At 45.2% G+C, this 22,043-nt stretch overlaps 1 protein-coding gene across 1 annotated transcript in view; it reads left to right on the top strand.

Moving 5' to 3' along the window:
* Positions 1-565: 565 nt before the first annotated feature.
* SPMIP3 (sperm microtubule inner protein 3) overlaps positions 566-22,043 on the top strand; it is a 33,451-nt gene continuing 11,973 nt past the window's right edge. Inside the window, exons 1-3 of the mRNA XM_003364551.5 lie at positions 566-684; positions 6,985-7,053; positions 13,460-13,555. Of these exons, the coding sequence (XP_003364599.3) occupies positions 6,995-7,053; positions 13,460-13,555 (155 nt within the window). The 5' untranslated portion in view covers positions 566-684; positions 6,985-6,994. The remainder of the gene's footprint in view (positions 685-6,984; positions 7,054-13,459; positions 13,556-22,043) is intronic.

Raw genomic sequence — 22,043 nt, 5'->3', positions numbered from 1 at the left:
GGATAACACTCGTGTTTCGTTTCCTTTTTGGTTTTGATAAGGTTGGTTGAACGCACATTCTCGCCATTCTGCTCTCAGGTTATGACCTGCTGTTCTACAGCAGTGCTGCTATCCTGCTTTGTGGATCGGTTTGAAGTCTATTTTTAAACAGTTAAAAGCCTTCTTCGATGCCTTAATAGCAGCAGGATGGAGCCTAATCTATCTTGGGCCACGCAGAGCTGGACTCCTTTGTCCCTTGTGCCGGCCCCTGCCCCCTCGATCCACTCCCACGGAGGGCGGTACTTGCAGGTACAGCACCACCTAGATCTTTGACTTAACGCTGCCCCTGGAATAATCTTTATAGGAAAGAAAGTTCTAGTGATGAAACAGTCTGGGTTATTTGTCTACATGGTTTTCCTTTCCACACTAATTTTCACCTTTTCTTGCACATGCAGCTGCGCTCTCATAGAGACCTAAGAATCGTTGCTTTTTATGAGCCGGAGACCTGAAAGGCATTACCTAGCAAAACTGCCTAACCCACAATGCATCACAATACCCTTTGAATGATGTAAAGGGATCAAGTGCTACAACTCTGCAGGGTGCCTCTGCAGTATAGCCACCACCAGGAGGCAGCTGAAGTAACTGCTGTCTTCGGAGGACTGCTTTTAAGAACAAGGAGGCCTCCAGCTGCTGAGGCCCGAGCAGGTAACCCCAGGATGGTGCTGCTGCCGTCCCGCTCTCTCCACTCTCTTAGCGGTTGCATTACCAATAGCTGAGTGCATTTTGAATGTTCTGGAGATGGAGCTCACAATTTAAAGAAACTTTGTGGATTTTTTCTTAGAAATCAGGTATGCTTATATTAAGGTATCTGGTTCCTATGATACAAGAAGAACAAAGCTTAAAAACTGCTAACTGGATTACCAGGTTACTGAGTTGACTGATTGATTGATTGAATCTTTCATTTATTCATTCATTCTAAAGTATGCAGAGAGCATTTCCTTGGATGGCAAACACTTTGCAAGACAGTGAGGTAGGAGAAAGACAAGGAGAGTGAAGATAGCGGCCTCCAAAACAATGTGCTTCCAACATGTAGGAACTTACATTTCAGCTGGAGAGGCAAGACTGTGCGAAACTCACATCTTGTTCTTTGAAGAATCTCTAGAGCCTTATCCAAGGCCTGGCATAAATTTGTCACTCATTAAATATTTTTTCTTTCTTTTTTTTTTTCTGAGGAAGATTAGCCCTGAGCTAACATCTGCCGCCAATTCTCCTCTTTTTGCTGAGGAAGACTGGCCCTAAGCTAACACCTGTGCCCATCTTCCTCTATTTTATATGTGGGACACCTGCCACAGCATGGCTTGACAAGCAGGGATCTGAACCTGCGAACCCAGGCCAGCGAAGTGGAGTGCGCGAACTTAATCACTACACCACCAGGCTGGCCGATCATTAAATATTTTCTTAAATGATAGAATGAGTAAATGAATTCAGAAACCAACAAACCAATGGAGAAAGCCCTTAGAACCAAAATGCATGACAGCATGAATCAGTGACTGGGAATTCAGAGGTGGGGAATGGGCCTTTGGAACTCAGAACAGAGGCCTTGTAGGAGATGATGTAGGGCTGGAACAAGGCCCTGAAGAATGGGTGGAATTTAGACTAGAGAAGAAGGAAAGGAAAAGCATCCAATGACGGGGGGCGGGGGGAGGCAGGCAACCAGCCTTCCTGAACTGGGAAGAGCAGCTTCCTGAGGAAGCACAAGCAACAGGAGACCGTCAAGGGAACTCAGTTACTGAAAACCCTTCTCTACATGTTCCGTCACGACACAAGTGCTCAAAAGCTGCTGGGAGCAGTTGTCCTAGCTAGAGAGCAATCCTGCAGTCACTGAGGCTGCTGTCACACTCCTAGCCAGGGTAGACGTCCCACTGCTGAGGGGGGTCAGATCCCCCCACACCTTCTCTGCACTGTCAGGTCACTAGGGCATGGCTTTCCCCACGAACCCAACAGCCACCAATGCTGTGAATACCGATGCCACACCTCCAAGGAAAAAGGCACCCGGGGCTCGGGGTTATAAAGTACATCCAGAAAATCCACTGTTGCCATTCAGACACCAGTTTAAATGTCACTGCCCGACTAGTCCTCGAATTTCCCCAAAACTACTAGACAGGCCATGGAGTCTTGGGACCCTGACTCTAAGATCCTGCCTCTGCCCCTTCTTGGGACAGATTAACTAAATGATAACATGCTAGTTATCATTTAATTGAAGCTCAAAAGTTGATTAAACTTACCAGGTAATTACTACTGGATCCACTTGGTGTTGTACTGGGAGGACCCAACCTCTGACTTAAATGTTATTTTTAACTCTTTCCTACCCTAAAAATAGATGCCAATTTTTAGAAATGTTTTCTAGCCCTTGGAAAGCCCATGTCCTAAGGAGAGCATTTCACGTGCTTCAAATCAAGGGAGATGTTTGGGTGTTCCGAAGCAAATGTAACTTATCTGCTCTCAGAGCCTTTCCTGTGAATTCCCATGGAGGAGGGACACAGCTGCTCAGCTACCTAAAAACAACTGGTCAGAGGATTCTGTTTTAGGAACTACTGAGCTTTAATTTTATGTGGCCTCGTGCGACTCTGTGATGGTTATCTGACTTCATCTCCTCCACTGTGTAAGTAGCATGAGGGCAGAACCACATAGCTTTTGCTAAATTCTCTTTCTCTACTGGCTGGTCTGGTGCAAGACGGAGGTGTGTGACCAACAATATGTGTTGAGTGGATCCGTGGCGCAGTGGCCCTGCAGCAGAAGGAGCACGGGCTCTGGAGTCAGACCCACCTGGCCTTTTCTGTTGACTAGATGTGTGACCTTACACATGTCATTAACATCTTATACAAATTCAAGATAGTCATGAACGGCTCTCAGGACTTGTGAGCACTGAATGAAGTAAGTGGGTGTCAGCTGAGGACCAGTTTGTTTCCATCCCTTTCTGGCAGAAGGTGCTTGTTCTTCTTCAAAACTGCTCTGGCTAGTTTAGTTCCCTTGCATTTCCAAATAAATTGTTGCATAAGCTTGTCTCTACCCACAAAAAGAAGTCCTGCTGGGAAGTTTGATCAGGTAAACCAGCTCTATCTGGGGAGAACTGTCATCTTTACTATGTTATCTTCCAATCCATGAACACAGTATGTGTCTCTGGTCTTCTCGATTTCTTTCATCAGCATTTTGTAGTTTTCGGCACATACAGCCTGTGCATCTGACATCTTGTTAGATTCATGCCTCATATTCCTTTCTTTTTTTCAGTGGTTGTAAATAGTTGTACTTTAAATTTTGGTTCCACTTTTTGATTTAAAGTATAGAAATATAATTATTTTCTATGTGTTGACCTTGTATCCTGTGGTCTTGTTCAATTGGTTTGGGGAGTTTATGTGTAGATTCCCAAAGATTTTACACAGACAATTGTGTTACTTACAGATAGGGACAGTTTTCTTCCTTTCCCATCTCTATGCCTTTTATTTCCTTTTCTTGTCTTATTGCACTGGCTAAGACTTCCAGCACAGTGTTGGATAGGAGTGGCAAGAGTAACATCCTTGTTTTGTTCCCGATTTTGAGAATAAATCATCCAGTCTTTCACCATTAAGTATGATGCTAGCTGTAGGTTTCTGCAGATATTCTTTATCAGGTTGAGAAAGTTCCATCATTATTTGCTAAGAAATTTTACCATAAATGTGCAGATTTTATCAGCTTTTTTGCAATGTTCATGTATTTTATAGAAATCTGATTGATCAGTAATATATTCTATAATATCAAAAAATTGCTGAGAAAATTGACAAAATAAATCTTATACATTTGTTCCTGAAGTTAGCATGTTGAATATTAACCTTGAGGAAATTTGTTGCAATGTACATCTGTTATTCATTTACTTTAGTTCACCTTCTGAATATCAGCATAATAAAAAATTCTATTGTTAAATTTTAATTTCTTTGCCTTGGGACTCTAACCAAAGTGGTTTATGGTCCAGCACTAATTAATGAAAGTGGCTAAAATCTTCCTAAGTAAGAGCCCTGAAGATGCCCAAACTTCGACTCATTCTTAGGAACATATCTTAAGAAATAATTTCAATAGAATCAAAATATATTCCTATAGATGTTCAGAATGACCAAAATGTCCAACATTAGGGGATTGGGTTTCATAAATTATGGCACATTCAGTTATCCAATAAATATTTACTATTTATTGGGCCAAAAGTTACCTTTGGCCCCAGGGATACGACAGTGAACAAAACAGATAACCCTCCTGCCCCCGTGGAGACTGCTTTCTAATGGGGTAAACAGATGTGAGCAAGAAACACAAGTAAACACACAGTATGACAGACGGTGACAAGTGTTTTGTTTGCAAACTACATTTTCTTATGTATCTTATCAAGAGATAACTACCTTGCAACGTGTGACTTGGTATCCCTTATATACATGGTAGAGGAATTCTCAAAGATGCGGAATGCGGGTCTGGAATCACTCCCAGACAAGGTCTGCTGATTACTCTGGAGCTCAGGTTTAGACCCAAAGTGACCTGTTAATATCTTCCCCTGAAAATGTTTTCGGGACATGACCAAAGCATGCAACCCATGACCAGTTTACTCCCTAGGGTGCTGATTCAGAATGTCTAGGCACTGAGCAATCACTCTGTCATCAAAGGCGCACTTGGTGTTGTCTTTGTTATGAGCACAAATGTCCTGAACGCCTTGCACCCTTCTCTCCAGCGTGTCACTTCCAATGAAGTAAAACCCCAGCAGTCACAGCTTTCTGAGTTTCAGCAAGAGCTCAGTTGTGTTTACTCAGATTTGCTCTTTCATTCTTTCTTCCTTTCTTCTTTTTTTTACAATCCCACCAATGCCAAAAGTAAAAACACATTGTATAATGAATGGGCTCTGTGGGATAGCCAAACTCTTCTGCTAAAAAAGGGTAATCTTGTCTGAAAATTTTCACGTTGCTTGAAGAACACGCTCTAAGTAAAGCAGCTCGCTGGCCTGCGGACGAGGAGTTCACGCGTGTTGACTAGAAAGGGCAGGGAGGGAGGCTGGCGCTTTGTCCAACCCTTTCTCCCTCCTGCTTCTTTCGCGCCGTCCCAGTTTTGCTTTGGCTGGAGGTCTCGGTGCTCTGTGGTTGTTTCAATAGAGCACAGTTGTTAAGAAAAACGTTTCTCGATCAGGAGAGGTCCACCTCTGTTTCCTTGTACAAGTGACTTTACTCCTCAGTACATCAGTTTTCTTGTCAGTAACATGGTGATAATACTTCATAGGGTTTCTGGGAGGCTAATGTGAGTTAATACAGGTTATCTGACACATAATACATGCTTATAAATGGAAACTCATCTTTCTCTTTTCTCAAAGGTACGTCTTAGCTTACAGAACACTCAGGGCCACATTATTGCCTCACTCACCCCTCCACAGAGAGATCAAAGTCATCCATATAGAGCGTGGGTACCTCAGTCCACTTGGGTTGCTATAAGGAACCACCACAGATTGAGTGGTCTATAAACAACAGACTATCATTTCTCATGGTTCTGGAGGATGGAAGTCTAAGATCAGGGTGCCGGTATGTTCAAGATCTGGTGAGAACCCTCTTCCAGGTTGCAGACTGCCAACTTCTTGTTGTGTCCTCACATGGCAGAAGGAAGGCAAGACAGCTCTCTGGGGTCTCTTTCATAAGAGCACCGGCCCCATTCAGAAGGACCCCATCTTCATGACCTAGTTACCTCCCAAAGGCCCCACCTCCTAACACCATCGCTTTGGGAATAGGGTTCCAACGTCTGAATTTGGGGGAGGACACTTTCAGTCCATTGCAGCAGGGAAAAGACCTGCCGGTGATCACGTGGGTCTCAGTCCAGTGTTCTCCTGCTAGACCATTGGCCATGTTTCTGCAAATCCGAGGCCCAGTTGTCTTTGTATACACATAACATATACACATAGCACAAAATTCATAAGGTGCACAAAAGGTAAACTGTAAAAGAGTAAGGCTTTCTCCCACCTCTGTCCCCCAGGCGCACAGTTCCCCTCCCTATTGTTGACGCTTTCTCAAGCGAACATTTAGATGTCGTGGTTTTCTGTGGCAAGTCATCTCCTCTAGCAAATGAACAGATGCAATATGAAATTTTAGACTAGAAACAATACATATTATACATTTAAGTCCAGGGTCAGTACAGGAAACAGAAAGGGTTTGATATAGATAATGAGGTGCTTAAAAAATCATTGGAAGGCCTAGAGGAACAGACTCTGGCGAAAGCCTCCAGAAAGATTCTAGAAAACCGCCACAAAACTGATCCATCATGGAAAGCGTGACCTCTGCCCTAATCAGGAAGCTGATTCCAGAACAACTGAGTTCAATAACCTACTCCCAAAGCCACCACCACTGCCACTGCAGCTCCCTCTCCACACTCACAAAGCCGGTGTTTGAACACTGGAACACGGGGTTCAGCCAATGCCTTCAACGCAACTTCTTCTTGACATCCCTAAAGCTGGGGGTAGGACCCTGGAGTTCTGTGGTGGAAAGACATCACCCCATATCTTCACAACCTTGCTGGCCAGTAGAAAAAGTCAAAGCAGCAGGAAACGGCCTCTGTCTCCTTTGCTTGCCAAATCTCACTCCAGAACATCTGACTGGAGGAGTCTAATTCACATGCAGAACTCTAGGTGCAAGGGAGTCTGGGAAATGTGATACCCAGCCTGCAAGCTTGTGCAGTGGGAAAGCCCCCTCGGAAGGGTGAGAAAGGAGGCCGAGTGCCCGGCTGGCACAGTACTTTTTATTTTTAAAGAAAAGCATGTCTGTATGTATTGGCTTATGCTTTCCACTTTTGCCCCTTTACTAGTTTATTTCCTTCCCTACGTAGTCTAGCAGAAGACATGGATAGTCCTCTGCTATATGAGTTTTCTCACCGTGATTTCTTTCAAGACAGACTTTGTAGTACTAGACAGGACAGGTTCGGAAAGGTGTACGAACCTTCACTCGGCAATGTTTTTTTCAGAATCGCGTCCATGATGGCTGCCGTCCGGCTCCGTGAATTCATTGACCGCCGCCCAGTGATCCCACCCAGGTGACGTTCCCCCGGATGCAGACGCTGTCCGGAGCCACCGCAGGGCAGGCAGGCACCCGGGGAATTAGCATCGCTCACCTGCTGCTCTGTGATTGAGAGACCCCTGCTGCCAGAGGGATCTAGAGAAGTTTCTTTGTATTTAGGGAAAGTTGTAAAAGAAATCTCACCCTCATGGCAGAATCCAAGCAAACAGGCAACTCCACATTCCCCAAAGACTAGAAGGATATTGGATTTTTGCTTGGGGAGAAGTCTGAGGGACCCAAGGTCAAATTTTAGAGGGGACCCCTTTACTCTGCTTGAGACAAAGGAAACCACTCCCGTGCCTGGCACACGGGAGGTGACTGCACAGATGGAAACTAAGTAGGGGTTTCACTCATTCACGAAGTTCATCCATTGGCCCGAGAATAACAAGTCCTAGACATGTTTTATTGTAAGCAATATCGGATAACAATCGACAAATCCTATCCCCCTCTCCCTTCACCACTGGCTATGGGGTCTGCAGAGATTCAGAAGCTGCAAAATAGGGGTAGGAACCCTACACAGCAGGTGACTTTGGGGTCAGCCTCTTGCAGCCCCATTGGCTGTGTGGTTTTGAGCAAGCCTCGTGTTTATTTTAGTATTTAGTTATTTTTAACAGTGTTTTGTCAGCAGAGGTAAGGCCTTTTGCTTCCGGGAATTACTGAAGGGGCGGTGAGGGAAGGATGCTTCACTGCAGACACTTTAGGAGCCCTCTTTGAGGGGAAGTACAGAGCCTGCCCTTACCTCACTGAAACCTCGGGAGGAGGAGGCAGGGGGAGGGAGAAGGGCGGGTCCCAGCGTTTCCTGGTCTCTCGCTCCCCACAAGCCCGTGGGCCTTGTGTGTGTGTGAGATCTATTTTGCCCCCTGTCAGGCCCCTTGACCTGTGGTCTCATCTCCTGGGGAAATGGAAACAAGCCTCCCTCGGCCGCTGCTTCCTGCGACTCAGTGGGACCAGGCCAGAGGCAGGGGCCCCGCCTGAGCCGACTGTGGGGAGCCTGCGGGTTCGGGTGGGTCACACACCGCAGGCACCAGGGCCCGCTGAGGTCCTGAGGCTGGGCTGCATTCAGTTCCCTGTACTCGTCCACACCGCTCCTAGACTAGACAGGTGCCCCGACCCTGCACGGCAGTCCCCACCGTGGAGCTGGGCTGTCTACTTTATGCCTCGCCTGCCTTTGCAACAGCAGTGAGTCCAGTCCATGAGCAAGTTCCTCAGTTCCGCCTCCAGGATGTGTCTCCCGTCGGAATGCGCTTCCCTGGCTCCAGTGTCACCCCTTGGTCCAGACCACCTCTCCCCTGCTCACCCTCAGCGACCACCTCTCTTGTCCTACAGTCCATTCTCCAGATTGGGCGTCATAAAATGTGAATTGCATCAAAGACCTCCGTTGCATGAAACCCTGCAATCATTGCATTTTCTGTAAAATCCCAACTCCTTGCTGGGCCTACAGAGCGCTGGGTGAACCGGGCCTGGCTGCCCCTCCTGGCTTCTCCCAGCTCTTCGCTTTGTTCAGTAGGTACCCTCCTCCATACCTCAGGGCTTTGGGATGTGATCCTGCTCCCTGGATGTCTCCCTTCCCCCACCTCAGGCCCCTGTCCCACTAGCTCCCTTCCCCCCCAACCAGATGTGTCAGTTCTGTGGTCAGCTGCTCACAGAGCCGTTCCCTGACCATCCGGCTAGAGGAATCTTTGCCTCTGCCCTCCTCTCCACCTCCGTTATTCTCCATCTCACACCCTTTTTGGTGTTCTTTCTGGCCCTTATCACAACTTCCAATTACTTTGTTTGTTTCCTGTCTGTCTCAGCCACTGGAATAATAGCGAACACTGGCGCAGCTCTTACTGCGTGGCAGGCACTGATCTAGGTGTGCGTTGACTCATTTAACTCTCAGGGCAGCTGTGAGGTCTAGAGGAGGAGACTGAGGCACAGACTGGTTAAGTGACTCCCAAGATCCCACAAGCCAGTAAGTAACGGGCAGAGGCAGTATTGACCCAACCGGTGTGGCTCCAGCATCGGTGCCCTGGATCCCTGCACTTCACTGCATCTCTAAGTTACCTCCCCTGGGGGCTTGCCTCCCTCGGCAACCCACATCCTAACCTCCGCCCAGCAGATGGCCACATGTGGTGGGCCCTTTATGCAACTTTGTTGAAAAACTGAAAATGAATGAGTCAACGAGAAACAATGATTCTGTCATTTACTTGCGGCTTGGCCTCCTGGTGCCCGCCCGCGCCTGCAGAACGCCTGCCCTGCTTTCACACAAGCATGTATCCAGTTCATCCTTGAATGCCTGACCCTTGGGGCTATCCTAGGGAAACTGAGTTACAACCAGTAGGGGCCCCTAATAAAATTAAATAGTAAATGGTTCATAGAATTCTCATAATAAGAATTATATTGTGGGGCCAGCCCTGTGGCATAGTGGTTAAGTTCGACATGCTCTGCTTTGGCGGCCTGGGTTCACAGGTTTGGTTCCTGGGTGCACACCTACACCACTCGGCAGCCATGCTGTGGCAGCAACCCCATACAACACAGAGGAAGATTGGCACAGATGTTAGCTCAGGGCAAATCTTCGTCAGCAAAAAAAAAAGCATTATATTAGATGGAACTGGTGCCATCCCCAAGCTACAGGCCTGTCCCTGAGGCACAGGGCTGGTTGTTGTGTTGGTTTGTGGAGCCCAGGATGCTCTTGAAAAGACCACTTGAGGTGAACTACACTCGATGTGGCATGGAATTTGTGTTGGACTTAAATGGATTTTAAAAACATTGATTGAAGCCGTCTCTGGGAGATCAAAAGGCAGCGGTGGGGTCAGTGCATCCTAGAATGATGGCGACACCTAACACAGATGGGATGTTTTAGTCACCAAATATGTTCACAGATGTCTCCTGGACGCCCATGTAATAATGGGTGGAGACGATAGTGTCACCCCTACTTTACTGATGAGGAACTGAGGCTCCGCTCTTCCTTAAGGAGCCACTGTGGAGCCAGGGGGTCTGGGAGACCAGAGCATGGGCCTGGTTGTCCCCCATCTTGTGTACTTATCCGTTCACGTCCTGACTAAGTTACTGATTCCCCCTGAGCCTCAGTTTCCTGAGTGGACAGCACTCACAGACTGTCGGTGATTCGTTAGTTGTCTAAAGCTGGTTTTCCCTACCACGTTAGGAACTCCCGGGTGGAAAGACAGTACTTGTCATCACTGTGTCCACAGCACATGGCGGACACGTGTGAGCCTGCAGCGAGAGCTTGTTTTATGGAATTGAAAGCAGCTTCCGGCTAACACTGCCGCGTCTATTTCGTTTCCTGTTCTCTTGGTACACAACGTCTACTTCCTGTCTGCCTGGAAGCGAGAGAATCACAGAGTTCAAACCAAAACAGCACTGAACTCTTCTGAAGAAAAGCCATCGTGTATACACACACGTGAATCTGGATGCAGTGCGGAGCTTAGAGAACTGGGCTTGACTCATGGCTCTGGCATTTACTAGCCAGGTGATGTTAGAAAGTCCACTTAGCCTCTCTGAGCCTGTCTCCTCTTCTGTAACGAGGAGTTAATATTTACCTGGGGAGGTGACTGTGAGAATTAGATGAGGATGCCTCTGTAAAGCCACCTTGTAAAGCATGAGGCCCGAAGCAGACAGAGCAGAGTTGCTAGTCACGGGAACACGTGCCACGGTAGGCCGCAGGGCCAGGCTCTCGAGGGACAGACACGCACAACCCCCACTGTGCATATGGAATTTTGGCTTGGCTAAGCCCAGATCCCGCTCCAGCTACACTTGCCCTCCCATGGGCAGGCGTGCTCTTGTCTGGACTGAACACCTCAGGGATGGTGAGCAATGCACAGTGGGGCTGGCCACAGCTGGTCTCCCGGTCCCACCCAAGGAGCGGGAAAGGCCTTTTGCAGCTGATTCAAGAATCGTGGAAGCCGAGTCAATACAGTGGCCGGGTCTGCAGAGCCAGCACAGCTTTCCTAGCCATTAACCTGTTTTTGCCCCCCATCCAATTCCCCTCAGGAGAGGCGGAGTACCGTGCAGCCTCTGGGAACTCTGACTGACACAGCAGGCGAGGCATTGCCCGTTAGGAGATTAAAATTCTCTCTCAAACAACTGGTGTTTTAACCTCTTAATTGGGAGCTTTCTCCTGTTTGAGGAGAAGGCCACGTGGGGGAGTTTGGAAAGTCTACCCAAAGTGCGGAGGCAAAGTGTGCCATCCTTTCACTCCCCAAACCTCTCCACTTCTCCACTCCCTCCTCCGGCATCACCTGCTTACAGGCTTTCCCACTCTGTCTGGCAAGAGACGCTTGCAAGGGACGGCGGGCAGGGCGTGTTCCCCGGTGCTGGGGAAGGGCTTCTCGGCTCTCCAACAGCTTTGCAGGCAGCTTCTAGGGAGCAGCGCTCGGGCTCTTCACCTGTACTCAGCAGACCTTTGTTGTGTGCGTGTTCAAAACACAGCCTACTGCGAGCCGCATAGCAAGCGTGCGAAACCAGTGTCATGCTGGAACTCCAGCTGGATCTTAACAGACTGTCACATGGCCCTGGGATAATCTTTCAAGGCAGTGCTTCAGAAACTGGACGGCCACCTAAGAAAACTGTCTCCCATTCCCACTCACTCAGAAACGTCATTTGTTATTTACTATTGTTTACTCTTCACGGCGCAGTCATATGATCCCAGCCACAGGACAAGCCCAGACAGCCTGTGGTTTTCTGAAAATCAGAGCTCCCTGAGGTCCTGTTTGCATAGACAGACAGACCCGCCCTGCTCACAGTGCTTGCCTTTCATACTAGTTTGACAGCGAGATCTCCACTGGCCCCCACACGCTCCACTCTGATCCAACTCTGTTCAAGTCTGGGCTCCTAGAATTCCCTCAGCTGGCATCTCTTCCCCATCCGATTTGCCTGCCCGAACCCTGGACGCCCCTCCCTCTCTGTGCCGATCAGTGGGGATTGACCCTTTATCCCATCACTGTTTGAGCACATCGAGAGCATTTTGAAGACAAGGACTTCCTCTTAGCTTTTCGTCTGCAGAACCTAGCAGTGAGAGGGGTATGTTATGTGTCTTCGATAAATGCTGGTTGGACTGGAGGCATAGTTTAAGTTTTCATTCATTATCCAAAACATATTTGGTGAGCTCCTTCATCCAAAACTATGTACTACTTTCTAATGATTCTTCCTGAATTTTTATGGCACCTACTGAGTGCTTAAAGTCTGTGGAGGGTCCCAAAAGACCCCACAGATCACAGACTCTGTGAGGTCACCGTCTCTACAGTGGTCCCCTCCCTGTGTGCCTCTCCTGGGGCATGGCAGCGTGCCCAAAGCCTGAGCCTGGCTGGGGCACTCTCTCTATTCTACCCTCACTCCTCTCTCCAAAAGCACCTCAGTCAGTCCCCTCCTCTCCGTCCACGTTGCCGCCACATAGTTCAGAGCTTCACCATGTCCCACCCAAGTTACTGCAACCACCACCTAACCGGTCTTTATGCTTCTAATTAGATTGTCCTTAAATGTGTTTTCCACACCGCCACCAGCGAAAATCTTTCTAGAATAAAAATTGCATTACATCATCAATATTCTTAAAAATCCTACAAAGATTCCCTGTCACCTACATCAGTGGTTCTCAACCTGTTAGACTCCCTTTTCTTTAGTAACAAATACTTTGTAATGTCCCTACTACTTTTCTGAAATAAAATCTGTAACATAATTAACTACACATAACTTTAAATATCAATATAATGCTGTAACTATAATCTAAGAGGAAAAGGAGTTTATTATAAAATAAGATGTATTTCAAAGTGTGAAGTCTGGCCACCACTACGCCCTCGCCTGTCTCCCCCAAGCCCCTGTATGTCAGCCGTCCACACCCGTCTCACCTCCACGCCCGGAAGCACTTCCTCCCGTTCTCCACCTCTTCCACTCGGGTTTGTGCTTCAGAACGAGCCCTCCCAGGCAGGGTGAGAGTCCTCCACGGGCTCACAGGCACCTTGTTCTTTGACATCACAGTGCTTCTTCATTTTTAGCTTCAACATACTTAAGTATTACAGTTTCAAAAAAACCATTGTGAACGTTTGTAAACTTATTTAAAGTCGAAAAAAATCGTTTAAGGACCACCATTTACTCATTCGCATGTTTCAACAATTGTCAACATTGCCTCACTGGTTTTATATGTCCTCTTATTCTTTTTTTTCCTGATATTTTGAAACTAATACCTGACAAGTCAAATATTTCCTTATGAATCCTGAAAAGTGGATAACAAAAGACGTTCCTGTCAAGAAATCCCAAGGGTTTTATAAGCTCCATGCCGGGGACTGGGGACAAAGACTGGACATATTTTTTATTATACCACAGCTGGTGTTCCTCTGCAAATAACTAATCGTAATAATTGCTCTTTTCTCATCCCTTACTTTATCCACTAGTATATTCATTGCTCGTCAAGGACAAGACCTCCGAGGCTATTACCCTGGGCAGCTGGCAAGAGTCCATCCTGATTATAGTGTGAGGAGGTCTCCCAGGTGAGACACCTTCCAGAATTTTAATTTTCAAAAATGTCACTGAAGTTAGAATAAGTGAAAAAAATGGGAATCACAATTTGTAATGATAACAATAATAATAAATATTATTTAATGGATAGAAGTTTGGAGGGAAATACACCAAACTGGTAATGTTTTCTTATGAATAGTAAGATGATTGGTATTTTTATTTTATTTTTTATCTTTTGGTCTATGTTCCAGATTTTCTCTAATGAACGTATATTACTTTTATAATCAGCAATACATACAGAATTTTATTAAATCATCAAAGAAGTTTAAGAAACACCGTGAGTTTAGAGTTTCAACTTGGCCAATAACTTAACCTTCCTGAGACTCACTTTCCTTTTCAGTAAAATTACAAATTTCCACTCTTCACATGTGTCCTGTGGGCTCCAGCAATCCTTCAACCCCAGTGCCTTGCACCCAGATGTCAGTCCTCCCACCACAGCACGGCTCAGGCAAAGGAACCTTGACTCCCCCTGACTCTGAGAACACTTGTGCCTGCGCAAGATTAGCCTTAAGGGGAAAACTTAGTGCGAATGTCAATCAATAAATTTATTAAGCTTCTGGTTAAGAATAAGAAGAAGGAAAAGATGAGCCAAACAAACAAACAAACAAACCAGGAAATGATGCAGTGCTTCAGACCAGTTCTAAGTTCAGCTTTTGTAGTCAGGATATAACTTCACAGGTGATGGCTCACCCTCCCCAGATATAGCCCTTCACCAACTTGATGGTGTCAGTGTTAGAGTCCCTCCTGAGAGCGAAAGTCTCGTCTTCAGAAAGACACTGATGTATTCCTTGAAAACAGAGAATATTCGGGTTCCGTAGAAACACCCAACGCAAAGCAGAGCAGGCTGCCAGTCCAGCAGGGGCAGACCTAGGGACAATCACTAGGATCTGGTTCAGAAGCCACAGAAATGACCAGACTGACAGCGATGGTCACACAGAACCTAGACTCACAAGAGACTGACGCGTTCATGAGACAGCTAATGTTTCGATTGACGTTGAGAGGCAGGCTTTTGTAGGGAAAGAAGTGCTCCCCTCTTTGAGGTACCCACTTTACAGGACGTTGTACCTAGTAAGCAAATAGTGGTGGGCGGGAATTTCTTGGTGCTTCTCCATGCATATCCACAACAGAGCACCCCTCTGCCCATGCAGCCTCTCTCCCAGTCCTGCATCACCCACGCACGGTCTCATGTTTGCTCTTGCTTTTTCTGAACTTCAGGCAGACCCGCTCCATTTCTGCCACACACTCTCTCTCTAGAGAAGATGCATTACAATCAAGTTTTTCACAAGGTGTGTAAACACAATCCACTGTGATTAAACAGTTTCAGTCACCTTATTTAAGTGTGATTAATACAGTCAAGAAAGACTACATCCTACTACTGAATGTTTGGATTTAGATGTTCCTAAATCTCCCCGACGTTTAATATTTTTCACATCTATAGCAGCTCAGCTCATCTATTTGATAGTTTAAAACACACACGTTTATTAGAACATGTAGAAGACATTGATAACCAAAAAAGAAAAAATTGAAAATTGCTCATAATATTATCACCCAGAGATAATCATGCAGAATCTTCCAGACCTACACAAAATAGGATGGGGTGCTATTTTGAAAACCTTTTTTCCCTAATTTTATTAAGATGTAGTTGACATATAACATTGTGTTAGTTTAAGGCGTACAGCACAATGATTTGATATATGTATATATTGCAAAATGATCACCACAGTAAGTTCAGTTAACAACCATCACCTCACATAATTACAAATATTTTTTTCTTATGATGAGAACTTTTAAGATCTACTCTCTTAGCACCTTTCAAATATACAATACAGTGTTGTTAACTATAGTCACCATGCAGTATGTTACATCCCCAAGACTTATTTATCTTTTGGAAGTTTTTACCTTTTGACTCCCTTCATCCATTTCCCCTACCCCTCAACCCCACCTCTGGCCACCACCATTCAGTTGTTTGTTTCTATGAGTTTGGTTTTTTTAGATCCCACCTATAAGTGAGATCATAGAGTATTTGTCTTTCTCTGTCTCGCTTATTTCACTTAGCATAACGCCCTTAAGGTCCACACATTTTATCACAAATGGCAAGATTTCCTTCTTTTTCGTGGCTGAATGGTATTCCATTGTATGTACATACACACCTTCTTTATCCATTCATCTGTCAATGGATAGTTAGGTTGTTTCCATGTCTTGGCTATTGTAAATAATGCTGCAATGATCATGGGGGTGCATATATCTCTTTGAGATAGTAATTTTGTTTCCTTCAGATAAATACCCAGCCGTGGAATTGCTGGATCATATTGTAATTTTTTGAGGAATCTCCATACTGTTTTCCATAGTGGCTGCACTAGTTTGCATTCCCACCAACAGTGTATGAGGGTTCTTTTTTCTCCACAACCTCTCCAACATTTGTCACTTTTGGTTTTGGATATTTTTGCCAATCTAACGGGTGTAAGGTGATATCTTAGTGTAGTTTTGATTTGCATTTCCCTGATGATTAGCGATGATGAACATCTTTTCATGTGTCTATTGGCCATATTTATATCTTCTTTTGAGAAATGTCTGTTCATGTCCTCTGCCCATTTTTTGATCGGGTTGTTTGTTTTGTTGTTGTTAAGCTGTGTGAGTTCTTTGTATATTATGGAGATTAACCCTTTGTTGGATAAGTGGCTTGTAAATATTTTTTCCCAATTAGTGGGCTGTTTTTTTGTTTCAATCCTGTTTTCCCTTGCCTTGAAGAAGCTCTTTAGTCTGATGAAGTCCCATTTGTTTATTCTTTCTATTGTTTCCCTCAACTGAGGAGTTATAGTGTCCAAAAAGATTCTTTTGAAACTGATGTCAAAGAGTGGACCGCCTATGTTCTCTTCTAGAAGACTTATTGTTTCAGGCCTAATCTTTAGGTCTTTGATCCATTTTGAGTTTATTTTGGTGTGTGGTGAAAAAGAATGGTCAATTTTCAATCTTTTGCATGTGGCTGTCCAGTTTTCCCAGCACCATTTGTTAAAGAGACTTTCTTTACTCCAACGTTGGCCCTCCGCTCCTTTGTCGAAGATTAGCTCTCCGTAGATGTGTGGTTTTATCTCTGGGCTTTCAATTCTGTTCCATTGATCTGTGGACCTGTTTTTGTACCAGTACCATGCTGTTTTGATCACTGTAGCTTTGTAGTATGTTTTGAAATCGGGGATTGTGATGCCTCCGGCTTTGTTTTTCTTACTCAGGATTGCTTTAACAATTCGCGGTCTTTTGTTGCCCCATAGGAATTTTAGGATTGTTTGTTCAATTTCTGTAAAGAACGTCCTTGGGATTCTGATTGGGATAGCATTGAATCTGTAGATTGCGTTAGGTAGTATGGACATTTTAACTATGTTTATTCTTCCAATCCATGTGCATGGAATGTCTTTCCATCTCTTTATGTCGTCGTCAATTTCTTTCAAGAAAGTCTTGTAGTTTTCATTGTATACATCTTTCACTTCCTTGGTTAAATTTACCCCAAGGTATTTTATTCTTTTCGTTGCGATTGTAAATGGGATTGAGTTCTTGAGTTCTTTTTCTGTTCGTTCATTGTTAGTGTATAGAAATGCTACTGATTTATGTATGTTGATTTTATACCCTGCTACTTTGCTGTAGTTGTTGATTATTTCTAATAGTTTTTCTATGGATTCTTTGGGGTTTTCTATATATAAGATCATGTCGTCTGCAAACAGCGAGAGTTTTACTTCTTCATTACCTCTTTGGATTCCTTTTATTTCTTTTTCCTGCCGAATTGCTCTGGCCAGCACCTCCAGTACTATGTTGAATAGGAGTGGTGAAAGTGGGCACCCTTGTCTTGTTCCTGTCCTCAGAGGGATGGCTTTCAGTTTTTGTCCATTGAGTATGATGTTGGCTGTGGGTTTGTCATATATGGCCTTTATTATGTTGAGGTACTTTCCTTCTATACCCATCTTATTGAGGGTTTTTATCATAAATGGATGTTGGATCTTGTCGAATGCTTTCTCTGCATCTATTGAGATGATCATGTGGTTTTTGTTTCTCATTTTGTTAATGTAGTGTATCACGTTGATTGACTTGCGGATGTTGAACCATCCCTGTGTCCCTGGTATAAATCCCACTTGATCATGGTGTATAATCTTTTTGATGTATTGCTGTATTCGTTTTGCCAGAATTTTGTTGAGGATTTTTGCATCTATCTTCATCAGTGATATCAGCCTGTAGTTCTCCTTCTTTGTGTTGTCCTTGTCAGATTTGGGGATCAGAGTGATGTTGGCTTCATAGAATGTGTTAGGGAGTACTCCATCTTCCTCAATTTTCTGGAATAGTTTGAGAAGGATAGGTATTAAATCTTCTTTGAATGTTTGGTAGAATTCTCCAGAGATGCCGTCTGGTCCTGGACTCTTATTTTTGGGGAGGTTTTTGATTACTGTTTCTATTTCTTTACTTGTGATTGGCCTATTCAGATTCTCCATTTCTTCCTGATTCAGTTTGGGGAGGTTGTAGGAGTCTAGGAATTTGTCCATTTCTTCTAGGTTGTTCAATTTGTTGGCATATAGTTTTTCATAGAATTCTCTTATGATCCCTTGTATTTCATTGGTATCTGTTGTGATTTCTCCTCTCTCATTCCTAATTTTATATATTTGAGATTTCTCTCTTCTTTTCTTGGTGAGTCTGGCTAAGGGTTTGTCGATTTTGTTAATTTTTTCGAAGAACCAACTCTTTGTTTCGTTGATCTTTTCTACTGTCTTTGTTTCAATATCGTTTATTTCTGCTCTCATTTTTATTATTTCCCTCCTTCTACTGACTCTGGGCTTTGTTTTTCTTCTTTTTCTAATTCTGTTAGGTGTCGTTTGAGGTTGCTTATGTGAGCTTTTTCTTGTTTAGTGAGGTGAGCCTGTATTGCAATGAATTTCCCTCTTAGGACTGCTTTTGCTGCATCCCAAATGATTTGGTATGTCGTGTTCTCATTTTCATTTGTCTCCAGATAATATTTGATTTCTTCTTTAATTTCTTCAATAATCCATTTTTTGTTGAGAAGCGTGTTGTTTAGTCTCCACATTTTTGCACCTTTCTCTGCTTTTTTCTTGTAGTTGATTTCTAGTTTCATAGCATTATGATCAGAAAAGATGCTTGATATTATTTCAACTCTCTTGTATTTATTGATGTTTGCTTTGGTTCCCAAAATATGGTCTATCCTTGAGAATGTTCCATGTGCACTTGAGAAGAATGTGTAACCTGCTGTTTTTGGATGAAGTGTTCTATATATATCTATTAAGTTCATCTGGTCTAATTTTTCATTTAATTCTATTATTTCCTTGTTGATTTTCTGTCTGGATGTTGTGTCCATTGGTGTTAATGGTGTGTTGAGGTCCCCTACTATTATTGTATTGTTGTTGATGTCTTCTTTTAGTTCTGTTAAGAGTTGCTTTACAAATTTTGGTGCTCCCGTGTTGGGCGTGTATATATTTATAAGTGTTATGTCTTCTTGGTGGAGAGTCCCTATACTGTCCCTCTTTGTCTTTCTTTATCTGTTTTGCTTTGAAGTCTACTTTGTCTGATATTAGTATAGCAACACCTGCTTTCTTTTGTTCATTATTAGCTTGGAGTATTGTCCTCCATCCCTTCACTCTGAGTCTGTGTTTGTCTTTGGGGCTGGGGTGTGTTTCCTGGAGGCAGCATATTGTTGGGTCTTGTTCTTTGATCCATCCTGCCACTCTGTGTCTTTTGATTGGGGAGTTCAATCCATTTACATTTAGAGTGATTGTTGAAATGTGGGGGCCTACTGCTGTGATTTTATGTCTTGTTTTCCAGTTTTCTTCAATGTCCTTTGTTTCTCGTCCCATGGTTTAATCTGTTCTGATGGAGAGCTGCTACTCTCTGTTGTTGTCCTTCTACTTATCTCCTTTGCTCTTGGTTTTGTAGCACCTTTCCTTTTTTTGATTTTTCAGGAATGAGGGTTTTCCTGAGCATTTCCTGAAGAGGAGGTTTTGTGGCAATGAACTCCCTTAATTTTTGTTTATCTGGGAAAGTTTTTATTTCTCCATCGTATTTGAAGGATATTTTCACTGGGTAGAGAATTCTCGGCTGTAGGTTTTTGTCCTTCAGATTTTTGAATATATCATTCCACTCTCTTCTAGCCTGTAAAGTTTCTGCTGAGAAATCTTCTGATAGCCTTATGGAGGTTCCTTTGTAGGTTATTTTCTTCTGCCTGGCTGCCCTTAGTATTTTCTCCTTGTCGCTGACTTTTGCTAGCTTCACTACTATATGCCGTGGGGTTGGTCTTCTTGCATTGATAAAGTTTGGAGATCTATTGGCTTCTGTCACATGAAGTTCCGTTTCTCTCCCCAGGTTTGGGAAGTTCTCAGCCATTATTTCTTTGAATAGGCTTTCTGCCCCCTTCTCCCTCTCTTCTCCCTCTGGTATACCTATAATCCTTATGTTGCATCTCCTAATTGCGTCTGATAATTCTCGGAGAGTTTCTTCATTTCTTTTTAGTCTTACTTCTCTCTCCTCCTCTGCCTGCAGCATTTCTATATTCCTATCTTCCAAATTGCTAATTCTTTCCTCCATATTATCGGCCCTACTGTTCAGTGCGTTTAGATTTTTCTTAATCTCCTCTATTGTGTTCATCATTTCCAGTATTTCTGTTTGGTTCTTCTTTATAGTATCAAACTCTTTTGTGACATAGCTCCTGAACTCGTTGAGTTGTCTATCTGAATTCTCTTTTAACTTATTGAGTTTTTTAATGATGGCTGTTTTGAAGTCATCGTCATTTAGGTTATATATTTCATTTTCTTTGGGATTGTTTTCTGTGTATTTGTTATTTTCCTTCTGTTCTGGAGATTTAATATATTTTTTCATATTGCTTGATGTTGTAGATTTGTGCCTCTGCATAGAGATAGAGTTTAGTTACTGCTTCCACTTGTTTCTACTGGTGTGGTGGGGGAACAGCTATTTATACTGCACCAACCAGGAACCCTATCAGCTGTTGCTAACCGGGCCTGGGCCCCTCCTCGTAGTCACAGTGGTCCTGTCGGTTCCCTCTTCAGCTGTGGAGGCCGTCACAGGGGGGCTTCAGGCTGCTGGTGCCTACTGTTGCAGACCACCTAGACGTGCTCCCTTCTTGGGGTCTGCAGCAGTGTTATGGGCTTTTCCAGCGGCCGGGGCAGGATCACTTATATTTGCAGCTCCATCACTGTCGGTGCCCACAAAATCTCACTTGTCCACTATGGGTCACAGCAGAGCTATGGGCATCTTCTGCAGTCTGTGGTTAGCTCACCTAGCTATGCTACTTTTGTCCCAGGGTCTTCCAGCCTTGTGGCTGCCGGATGGATGCTCTCTACTAGTGCTGTGCAGAGGCTTTCACTGAGGCTGCTGTGAGACTGTAGGGTTTCCCCCTGGGCTACGGAGCCAGGCTGCTGGAACTCCACCCAGCCCCAGTCCTCTCCCCCAAGATCTCTGGGAGCCCCTTGCCCTGTCTGGGGGACAGCCGGAGGCCTTGAGTTCAGTGGCAGCTGGCCAGCTGCTGCCCTGCCTGGTATTCTCCTCTCCAGGACCCTCCCGGTGTTGTGGATGCTGGGAGAGGCCTCTCCACTAATGGCATGTAGAGACTTTGCCTGCTGCCAGGGCGGAACTCTGGAGTATCCCCCCCAGGCCACAGAGCTGGCCTCTGGAGCTCCACCCAGCCCCAGTCCTCTCCCAGGAGATCTCCGTTAGCCCTGAGCCCCAAGCCACGATAGCCACAGTCAGTGGGTCCGGCAGCAGCAGCTGGCGGGCCGCCGCCCCGTTTGGGATTCTCTCCGGGACCCTCCTGGCATTGTGGATGCTGGGTGGGACATCTCCGCTATTGGCAGGCAGAGACTTTGTCTGCTGCCCAGGCGGAACTCCGGAGCTTCCCCCCTGGGCTGCAGAGCCAGCCGCTGGAGCTCCACCCAGCCCCAGTCCTCTCCCAGGAGGTCTCCAGTAGTCCCGAGCCCTGCCCGGCAGTCAGTGGGGCCGGCAGCGGCAGCTGGTGGGCCACCACACCGTTTGCAATTCTCTCCGGGACCCTCCCGGCATTGTGTATGCTAGGCGTGGCCTCCCTGCTAATGGCGGGTAGAAGTTTTCCCCGCAGACTCAGGTGTGTAACTCTGGAGTTTCCCTCTGGGCTTAGGTGTAATTATGGGGGGCTTAGGTAGGGCTCTGGTCACCTGTTTCCACCGTCGCTCCTCTGGTGTGCACTCCCTCCTGCCCTAGGTGTGTGTCGATGTTCTGGGGGCATCCGCTGGAAGAAAGCCGCTTGCAGGTACTAGGCTGCTCGGGGTCGGGGTTGGAGAGTTTTCACCTATCTCCACCTCCTCCCGGAGAGAAGTCCGTCCGCCTTCCGATGTATAGCAGTGTGGGTCTCTCAGGCGTCCTGAGATGCTATATGAATATTCTTTGTTAAGCGATGAATGTCCAATTAGTTGTAGATTCGAAGGG

This window comes from Equus caballus, chromosome 30, assembly GCF_041296265.1.
Source record: "Equus caballus isolate H_3958 breed thoroughbred chromosome 30, TB-T2T, whole genome shotgun sequence".
In the NCBI taxonomy this organism is placed as follows: domain Eukaryota; kingdom Metazoa; phylum Chordata; class Mammalia; order Perissodactyla; family Equidae; genus Equus; species Equus caballus.
The sequence above is the reverse complement of the archived record's forward strand: the minus strand, read 5'-3'. Positions and strand labels throughout refer to the sequence as shown.